The sequence below is a fragment of the Glandiceps talaboti genome, chromosome 19, assembly GCF_964340395.1.
Source record: "Glandiceps talaboti chromosome 19, keGlaTala1.1, whole genome shotgun sequence".
NCBI classification, from domain to species: Eukaryota; Metazoa; Hemichordata; class Enteropneusta; family Spengelidae; genus Glandiceps; species Glandiceps talaboti.
Genome location: NC_135567.1, coordinates 21,395,741 through 21,407,055, shown reverse-complemented (window position 1 = coordinate 21,407,055; position 11,315 = coordinate 21,395,741). Strand labels below are relative to the sequence as shown.

Genomic DNA, 11,315 nt, shown 5'->3' with positions numbered 1-11,315 from the left:
GTGGTATATATGTAACTATATATATATATATATATATATATATATATATATATATATATATATATATATATATATATATATATATATATATATATATATATATATATATATATATATATATATATATATATATATATATATATATATATATATATATATATATATATATATATATATATATATATATATGAAACACAAGTTAAAAAACAAAAAACAAAAGGTTTGACTGCTAATCTACATATTAACTTACATTTTGGCGCACGTTACAATGTAACATTTTTGTAGTAACAATTACTGTCTACTGTCAATTGACAGAGATGGCAAATGGAAGGTGTGTCTATAGTTTATAATATATAACTATTACAATCATTACATGTACTTTGCTACAACAAACCATATACAGTGATTTAAATCATATCTGTATACACAAATTAATATATTAAACGACACAATTTAGTTCTCCACAAACAGTTTTAACAAGATATTATATCCATATTTGACAAATAAATAAATATATAGTGTAAGATATTCATATTTATAATGAGTTGAACATTCTTTCAGTTTAATTTCACATGATAATCACTAAAATTGGTTAAATTTAATTTCATTATTTTTTGTAACCATGTACTTGATTGATTTAAATCATGATATAGAGGAATACTTAGAGTTTGACTCTGCATCTGGACATTATGGATATCATAAAATATTGCACACATATTTATGTGCTGTATTTTTTTTTTTAAAGTAAGATATAGATAGGATGTTAATATCATAGCAAGTTACAAAATATTCATTGCACATATTTTATCACATTCCTCTAATGGGTTAAAGTTTTATTTCTGACATACATGTTGCATTTACTACTCTAGACTCTTCCTAAGTTATGCAATACAAAGTTTGACATATATGCTGAATTTACTACTCTAGACTCTTCCTAAGTTATACAATACACAGTCTGACATATATGCTGAATTTACTACTCTAGACTCTTCCTAAGTTATACAATACACAGTCTGACATACATGTTGAATTTACTACTCTAGACTCTTCCTAAGTTATGCAATACACAGTCTGACATACATGCTGAATTTACTACTCTAGACTCTTCCTAAGTTATACAATACACAGTCTGACATACATGCTGCATTACTACTCTAGACTCTTCCTAAGTTACGCAAAATTTAACTTTCTAAATTTCAAATTGTTTGGCTTGTTTGAAACATTACAATATAGAGCAGTTTAACTTAGATTCTTCTCTGTGTACAAACTTGTTATCCAATATATACTGTTCACGTTTACTCTCTGGGACATTACTGATATCACGGAAGTAGGGAAACTTAATGGGAACGCTGTCTGTTCTTGTCTCTATCTTCTCTGTTAGGTGTTTTGATAAAAACTGGATTCCTTCTGGAGACAAGTTGACACCATCACTTAGGAAAGATTGCCAATTCTGTTGATGAAATGATAAACTAAGTCTTAGGAAAGATCGACAATTCTGTTGATCAACTGTTGTTGAACTAAGTCTTTAGGAAAGATTGCCAATTCTGTTGATCAACTGTTGTTGAACTAAGTCTTAAGGAAAGATTGCCAATTCTGTTGATCAACTATTGAACTAAGTCTTAGGAAAGATTGCCAATTCTGTTGATCAACTATTGAACTAAGTCTTAGGAAAGATTGCCAATTCTGTTGATGAAATGATAAACTAAGTCTTTAGGAAAGATTGCCAATTCTGTTGATCAACTGTTGTTGAACTAAGTCTTTAGGAAAGATTGCCAATTCTGTTGATCAACTGTTGTTAATGTTGAACTAAGTCTTTAGGAAAGATTGCCAATTCTGTTGATCAACTGTTGTTGAACTAAGTCTTTAGGAAAGATTGCCAATTCTGTTGATCAACTGTTGTTGAACTAATTAGTCTTTAGGAAAGATTGCCAATTCTGTTGATCAACTGTTGAACTATGTCTTAGGAAAACTGTTGAACTTGTGATTGTTTCATTTGCTATGAGACATGGACTAAACATGGGCCAAAACATTATGTAATGCACTCACAAAATCAAAACAAATAAACATGAAATGTGAACAAATAAGCTGAGTTTTGACACAAGGACACATTTTCAAATTCTGCCATACAGCATCCATATTTCATGGGGTTGGGTCATACAGAAACATTGTAATAATAAGCTCAGTTTTGACAAAATGACACACTTTCAAATTGTGCCATACAGGATCCATATTTTACGGGGTTGGGTCATACAGAAATAGGGTATTGTAATATCCAAACTAGGCAAAGCCCATAAGCTCGCACAGGGTAGATTCATTTGTGACCGGCTGCCTGGGCTAGGGTTGATACAATTGATTTGGGTCATTTTCCAGGGGTGTTGACCATCAAAATTTATTTTATTGAATGACATCTAATTCTCTGACATGGACAAGACGTAAAGAAAGTCAACACTCTATGCAGCTGTTGGTCATCATAGCCATTTATTGTTCATTTTCAATCAGCCAACTTATCATAGACCCTCCACCAACGTTGGTCTTTGGACAAATGTTTTGTTGACATGTTGCCGAACATCATGATTTCTCAACTCAACTCAATGATTTAGGAATGTTACTGTACCAACAAACGTAGGAAAGTAGTTAAATTCAATTATTGACAATATAAATGTCAAAACCGCACTTCCACAACCCGGAAATTCAACTGCGCTATGACATCAGTGGTCCGTATCGCGTACTGTGCGTCAAACTTTCAAATAGTATTATTCTTCTAGGGGTACAATGATGCCTCGATACTCGTTACATGTTACAATAATCAAGCCAAGAAGCCTACTGTTACAATATATTGCAATGCATGGCAATGTTATGTCACCTATATCATATATGAAGATATGATAGCGTGTGGAGAATGCACATAGTATATGGAAGACGCATGCGTAGTCACTGTGTGCCACAATGCATCCCTGGGAGAACCACCAATTTTTTTTTCGCATAGTATATACGATGCGTATGCCTACTAGTCATTGAGCTGCTACGCGGCAGCGCAAGCTAATAATAAGCTCAGTTTTGTCAAAATAACACACTTTCAAATTGTACCATACAGGATCCATATTTTATGGGGTTGGGTCAAACAGAAATATTGTAATAATAAGTCTTCCTAAAAGACACAATCTCAATAACTTCTATGCACAGAGCTCATTGTAATAGTTCCTTCATTGGGGACTAAAAATGGCTATAAACCTTACCTCATTAAAATTGACAAACTAACCTTTTCTTTCTGCATGAGAGTCCAGAGATCAAGTAAGTCTATCCCATAATCCTTAGCAGCAGCACAGCATGCTTTACTGTAATCTCCATGGACGGAGTTCTTCCTATCAATAGGTATACCTGTCAAGATTGTAAACAAACACAAATCCTGTAGTCAATAGGTGTACATGTCAAGATTGTAAACAACCACAAATCCTGTAGTCAATAGGTATACATGTCAAGATTGTAAACAACCACAAATCCTGTAGTCAATAGGTATACATGTCAAGATTGTAAACAACCACAAATCCTGTAGTCAATAGGTATACCTGTCAAGATTGTAAACAAACACAAATCCTGTAGTCAATAGGTGTACATGTCAAGATTGTAAACAACCACAAATCCTGTAGTCAATAGGTATACATGTCAAGATTGTAAACAACCACAAATCCTGTAGTCAATAGGTATACATGTCAAGATTGTAAACAACCACAAATCCTGTAGTCAATAGGTATACATGTCAAGATTGTAAACAACCACAAATCCTGTAGTCAATAGGTATACATGTCAAGATTGTAAACAACCACAAATCCTGTAGTCAATAGGTATACATGTCAAGATTGTAAACAACCACAAATCCTGTAGTCAATAGGTATACATGTCAAGATTGTAAACAACCACAAATCCTGTAGTCAATAGGTATACATGTCAAGATTGTAAACAACCACAAATCCTGTAGTCAATAGGTGTACATGTCAAGATTGTAAACAACCACAAATCCTGTAGTCAATAGGTATACATGTCAAGATTGTAAACAACCACAAATCCTGTAGTCAATAGGTATACATGTCAAAATTGTGAAATAGAATAGTAGGGTAGACAACCACAAATCCTGTAGTCAATAGGTATACATGTCAAAATTGTGAAATAGAATAGACGGGTAGACAACAACAAATCCTGTAGTCAATAGGTATACATGTCAAAATTGTGAAATAGAATAGTAGGGTAGACAACCACAAATCCTGTAGTCAATAGGTATACATGTCAAAATTGTGAAATAGAATAGTAGGGTAGACAACCACAAATCCTGTAGTCAATAGGTATACATGTCAAAATTGTGAAATAGAATAGTAGGGTAGACAACCACAAATCCTGTAGTCAATAGGTATACATGTCAAAACTGTGAAATAGTAGGGTAGACAACCACAAATCCTGCTGAGATTGCATAATAATAAGGAAATGGTATAGATATGTGAATGGAATGAAATGAAGTGACATATCTATAAATGTAACATAAATAATATAAAGTTAATCAGTATCACATGATATAAACAACATTACCGGTATATGTAAATTGTTTTTCTGTCAGTTCAGAGACAAACATTAATGCTGAATAATGAAATCATTGCTTTATCAAGGTCTGTAGTAGGCAGATTCAAATGCCACATTTGTTTCCAATTTACAGTTCTAAAGTAACTATATTGTACACTCTGACAACTATTACAAATGTAAGTATTACCTTTAGTTTTACATTCTTTTTCCCATTTGTCATCATCAACTGGTGGTGGTGTTACCAAGATAATCTTCTCTCTCAGAATGCTAACTGTTAGCAGGTACTGAGCCATCTCCTACAAATATAAACCAGTGAGTCAATCTTGTAAGTCATAAGAATAATTAACACATTACCATAGCGACTTTGGGATGTGGCACTATAAGTACATATTAATAATATGTAAATGAGATTACATGCAACTATGATAAATGCATACCACAATAGCATCTCTATTAGTTAATTATGGCCATTGCTCTATTCTATTCTATTCTATTCTATTCTATTCTATTCTCAAAAGGGTTTCTTGAGTGGCTACACACTATCTTGATTACAGTGTGATTATCTACACAACAGAGGGTTTCTTGAGTGGCTACACACTATCTTGATTACAGTGTGATTATCTACACAACAGAGGGTTTCTTGAGTGGCTACACACTATCTTGATTACAGTGTGATTATCTACACAACAGAGGGTTTCTTGAGTGGCTACACACTATCTTGATTACAGTGTGATTATCTACACAACAGAGGGTTTCTTGAGTGGCTACACACTATCTTGATTACAGTGTGATTATCTACACAACAGAGGGTTTCTTGAGTGGCTACACACTATCTTGATTACAGTGTGATTATCTACACAACAGAGGGTTTCTTGAGTGGCTACACACTATCTTGATTACAGTGTGATTATCTACACAACAGAGGGTTTCTTGAGTGGCTACACACTATCTTGATTACAGTGTGATTATCTACACAACAGAGGGTTTCTTGAGTGGCTACACACTATCTTGATTACAGTGTGATTATCTTAGCACAACACATGCACCCACTTGTGTAATCTACAACATATCAAAGAGCAATACTATCAATAGTTTTAGTTTGTTTCTATCTGAGCCAAAACCCAACATCTTTGCATACCTTTAAATTCAGTTTGTAGTCTTCCACTGGTACATGCTGCTTTGGGGATTGTTCCTCAAAAATTGCATCATTAGAACCAAAGAAAATAACAAGGACTGCCACCTCAATTGCCATATTCTTAGAAATTAACTCTGGTAGAATCTGTTTAGCCATTTCAGTGTTGTATCCTGCAAATCCACGGTTGAATACATCACATTTCCTACAAAGAGATAGGGGAATATGTGAATACATTATAACATCAGCAATCAACTGGGTGATGGTGAAATTACATTACATGTATATAGCACCCTCTATTGACAGAGGGGAAAGTATATCTTGTACTGTTAAGGCCAAAAAAAAAAGTATTGTTTCCCGTCCTCGCGCGCGTCATACCAAACCATGCGTATTGTACGGGTTTTTTTCTGTTTCCCCTGTATTGTTTCAGACGTCACTGGCAATTTGTAAATGCGCCACCTACGGCAGCAGTTATAAAACACGTGCGGCGCATGTGCAGTGTGACGCATTTCAAAATAGACTTGTACAAATAACTTCCTCATACAATTACAAATATGAACAGTTACCTAAATTACTAAATAATAGACTTGTACAAATAACTTCCTCATACAATTAAATATATGAATGGTTACCTAAATTACAAAACAATGGACTTGTACAAATAACTTCCTCATACAATTACAAATATGAACAGTTACCTAAATTACAAAACAATAGACTTGTACAAATAACTTCCTCATACAATTACAAATATGAACGGTTACCTAAATTACAAAATAGACTTGTACAAATAACTTCCTCATACAATTACTGTAACAATCAGCCTGAGGCATTTTGTTCATATATCTGATTGTGTTTTAATCTTAATTAGCAATTAACACTGTCGTTGAATATGTAATTTAATAATGGTCTAATAACTACATAAAAATAGGTATAGTAGTGAGGTATGCTGATAAGATTGAGGACTCTATACCCATATATATTTGTATCTATGATAATATTAAAATTGTTAATTTGATGGAATTGTAATGTTCTACCTAAATTATCCAAGAAATAGGTATAGATTAGATATCACTTCTCTGTAATGTGGTCTCCTGATAAGATTGAGGACTCTATACCCATATATATTTGTATCTATGATAATATTAAAATTGTTAATTTGATGGAATTGTAATGTTCTACCTAAATTATCTAAGAAATAGTATATAGATTAGATATCACTTCTCTGTAATGTGGTCTCCTGATAAGATTGAGGACTCTATACCCATATATATTTGTATCTATGATAATATTAAAATTGTTAATTTGATGGAATTGTAATGTTCTACCTAAATTATCTAAGAAATAGTATATAGATTAGATATCACTTCTCTGTAGTGTGGTCTCCTGATAAGATTGAGGACTCTATACCCATATATATTTGTATCTGTGATAATAATAAATTGTTAATTTGATGGAATTGTAATGTTCTACCTAAATTATCTAAGAAATAGTATATAGATTAGATATCACTTCTCTGTAATGTGGTCTATGCTGTTAAGATTGAGGACTCTATACCCTTAACTCTGATAATATTTTATTGATAGAAATGTACTGCTCTCTTAATTATACATGAAATGGGTACAAAATCACTTCACTATGAATGTCTCCTAATCTTAAGTAGCAATTAACCACATTGTATCTGTTCTGTTTCTAAATTAAATCTGATTAAAATAATACACAGGAAATAGCTACAAAATCACTTCATCCAATAACTAATATCATGTTGACTTCAACATATTTCTGGTGTAATCAGATTGTGTACATATAACTGTAATATTGTTTTTAATCTTAAAGCTGCCACTACACTCTTTAGTAAGTAAATTAGAAAAAATATATAGGTAATAATTATCATGTCACCCTACAAATAACACAATATTGGCTGAGTCATCAGTGATTAAATTAAAGTCTTATTGTGTCTTGATCTTAAAGTAGCAATTCTTTAACAATACAAGTCTTCTACTAACAGTTGCCTACAATATACAAGAAATACAATATCACTTGCCAACTTCAACACATCTCTGCAGTGATCAAATTGAGGTCACTGTGTCCTCATCTTTGAATAACACGTCAGTACTCATGTTATATGTGAAAGGGGAAATTGGATACATCTCATGTGTATAGCTTAAAGGGAAACAATTAAATCAGAATACACTGTAAAGTGTTTGATTGATGGGTTTTTATCAATGGCCCAATCTTTGCATTAATTGAGAGTAGACTGATATATAGACTGAACACACTAGTTTTATAATGATAGTTTACATTAATTGAGAGTAGACTGATGTATAGACTGAACACACTAGTTTTATAATGATAGTTTACATTAATTGAGAGTAGACTGATGTATAGACTGAACACACTAGTTTTATAATGATAGTTTACATTAATTGAGAGTAGACTGATATATAGACTGAACACACTAGTTTTATAATGATAGTTTACATTAATTGAGAGTAGACTGATGTATAGACTGAACACACTAGTTTTATAATGATAGTTTACATTAATTGAGAGTAGACTGATGTATAGACTGAACACACTAGTTTTATAATGATAGTTTACATTAATTGAGAGTAGACTGATGTATAGACTGAACACACTAGTTTTATAATGATAGTTTACATTAATTGAGAGTAGACTGATGTATAGACTGAACACACTAGTTTTATAATGATAGTTTACATCACAATTAGTACTACAACATTTCTCATCAATTTAAGAGATCTATCAACAAATCAACAAAATCATGTTACTGTACAGAATTCACCTGATAACAATTAAAGTTTTATATGTTAGCTTAGGACATATAGTACAGCAGTCATCATCAATTTAAGAGAACTAATTAATAAAATAAACTGATTCAATTTAAGAGAGCTAATCAATAAAAAAAAAGTCAATCAATTCATGAATGGTAGCTTACAGGACACGCATTGCAGCATTTGTCATCAATTTAAGAGAATATGTTTCATGACAGAAGTTATTCAAGTATGGTTTTTTTTTGGTGTTTTTTGTTTAAAAATTGTTTTTAAATCAACCGACCCATAATCGCTATGGAAAAGTAATGAGAAGCAAAAAATAAAATAAAAATAATAAAAAATAGGGTCATCCTAACAGCTAGCTTACAGCCTTACATGGTATATAACAATTTTCATCATCAATTTACAATGGAAAAAAATTAACAAAATTCAGACTCTGCAGACATACTTTACAAAACGCAAACATTATTATGACAATAAATAGTACTTTAATATCTTTTTCTCTATTTACAGACATCTACAAATTGAACCATACGTTATACACAATTCACAAAACTCAAAATTCTTAAAAATATGTCCTACACATTTTTTCAAACTATCAATTGGCAAGAGATTTACTACTAATTTTAATTATACCCACTTGACATTGCCATTGTGTATTGAAAGCAACTATGCTTACCTTGATAATTTATGCGAGAGAGCAGCTCCCCAACTGTTGATGTTGTTATGGTTACTGAATGACGTCTGTGATAAAAAAAAGGCAACATTCAAAATTAGAATGTTTTCGCTAAACTCATGAAAGTAAATATGTTATCATTTTAAAGTGCATCACCACGTGGATGAGAAGTTGATATTTATTTTGGAGCTTTCATAAGAATTAGACAATTCTACTTTCCTTCTTCTTGAAACAACACACCTGAAAAATTTATTTGTGCAATAAACTGTAAAAATAAATATCCATTTATCATACATATGGCCACTTCAAACATTTTTACCGAATTACAAACATGGTATTTATATAAATCATAAAGTATAAAAAATACTGCTAATGGGATTGTAGCAAAACTATAAAGTTTGTGATAATTCTAAAAATATGTTTGTCCATATACAAATCTATTCTATCTATGTGTAACTTCTCAGTTGTTGGTTGTTGGTAGACTATATAACATTTTTTGGAATATTTATCTAATTGTGTTACTACCCGTTGTTATCATTGCCATACTAAGCTCTCGGCTTTGTACTTTCAACCCCCCCCCATTTATATCTAACTAGCCCTTACATAATAAGTACTGTCACAGAAAACATTAATACAAGAAGACCTCTTAAACTAGGTGTTGTACTTTCAAAGTCCCCCCCATTTATATCTAACTAGCCCTTACATAATATAAAGTAGTCACAGAAAACATTAATACAAGAAGACCTCTTATGCTTGGTGTTGCACTTTCAAAGTCCTCCCCCCCCATTTATATCTAACTAGCCCTTACATAATAAGTACAGTCATAGAAAACATTAATACAAGAAGACCTCTTAAGCTAGGTTTTGTACTTTCAAAGTCCCCCCCCATTTATATCTAACTAGCCCTTACATAATAAGTACAGTCATAGAAAACATTAATACAAGAAGACCTCTTAAGCTAGGTGTTGTACTTTCAAAGTCCCCCCCCCATTTATATCTAACTAGCCCTTACATAATAAGTACAGTCATAGAAAACATTAATAAAAGAAGACCTCTTAAGCTAGGTGTTGTACTTTCAAAGCCCCCCCCCCATTTATAGCTAACTAGCCCTTACATAATAAGTACAGTCATAGAAAACATTAATACAAGAAGACCTCTTAAGCTAGGTGTTGTAAAGTCCCCCCCCCCATTTATATCTACCTAGCCCTTACATAATTAGGCTATAGATGAGTCCTCCACTGGACTGTAATTCCTCTCGCCACCAAAATGTTGTTTGTTGCATTGATCCAATCACAGCATAGTATCCACTGAATTTACTTGACAGTTAGAGTTTGAAAATGTTGACACTGTACAATAAGTACAGACAAGTGTCAAGGAAGGCATCACAGTTCATTGCTTTAGTAGTGTAGTTTGTATATATATAAACAATAGGGAAAATGTCTGTAAATTAGATAGTATTAGATATTATTAAGATATTATTATACTCTCAATCAAACATTTCAAGGGTGGGCAGCCAAATTTTATTCAGGTTGACTTATTTTACTTTACTTTGAAATGCTTGAATATCATAATTTTCATTACCAACTTCAGTTTATACATGTAATATTCCTCAATCAAAGATGACCATGTATTTTCTTCTGTGATCAAAGCATAATACATTCTTTGGTTTTAATTCTACTCTAGAATTTTTAAATTTTGTTTACATGTTTACAATAACTGGATAACTACAGTGCTTCCACAACTTTTAAATTAATTCACCCCCCCCCCCCCCCATCATTTTGGGACCGACCCCGATGTAATCATGTCGCTGGCATGGCTGTCATAGAAATCAAATACAAGAAAGACGAATTTTGCGATGTAGTTTTTTTTTCAGTTTCGTCTGCTGCTTACCTGTGTTAACGCATCGCCGAACAGTATGACCTTCGGATAGTACAGGCTCATAATTTCTTCTTATTCTTGTGACGATTTTTTTTCTTGAAATTGTATAAAACAAATACCTGTTGTTAAGTTTTCTCTCTTCTATCGCAACCTTCCCATCTTTTTCATAATTTTTTTTCTTGATCGCTTGGGTATCGTCTGGGGGACATTTAACTTCTTCTTTATTAACAATATGGCAGCTTCTACAGATTGCTATGATTTAATAA

General features: G+C 32.3%; 1 protein-coding gene across 1 annotated transcript; it reads right to left on the bottom strand.

Moving 5' to 3' along the window:
- Window positions 1-230: 230 nt before the first annotated feature.
- Window positions 231-11,211, bottom strand: LOC144450280 (isoamyl acetate-hydrolyzing esterase 1 homolog). The gene is made up of 6 exons (XM_078140879.1): window positions 11,062-11,211; window positions 9,176-9,240; window positions 5,708-5,906; window positions 4,757-4,865; window positions 3,260-3,378; window positions 231-1,450 (listed from the first exon to the last, which is right to left on the bottom strand). Exons 1-6 carry the CDS (start codon window positions 11,110-11,112, stop codon window positions 1,223-1,225), a joined length of 771 nt encoding a protein of 256 aa, XP_077997005.1. The 5' UTR covers window positions 11,113-11,211; the 3' UTR covers window positions 231-1,222.
- Between the last annotated feature and the right edge of the window lie 104 nt (window positions 11,212-11,315).

Coding starts and splice junctions, on each gene's coding strand:
- LOC144450280 (XM_078140879.1), bottom strand. CDS start 11,112: ATGAGCCTGTACTATCCGAAGGTCATACTGTTCGGCGATGCGTTAACA. Junction 4,866..5,707: donor ACTACAAACTGAATTTAAAG/GTATGCAAAGAT, acceptor TTATATTTGTAG/GAGATGGCTCAGTACCTGCT. Junction 3,379..4,756: donor AAAAGAATGTAAAACTAAAG/GTAATACTTACA, acceptor CAATCTTGACAG/GTATACCTATTGATAGGAAG.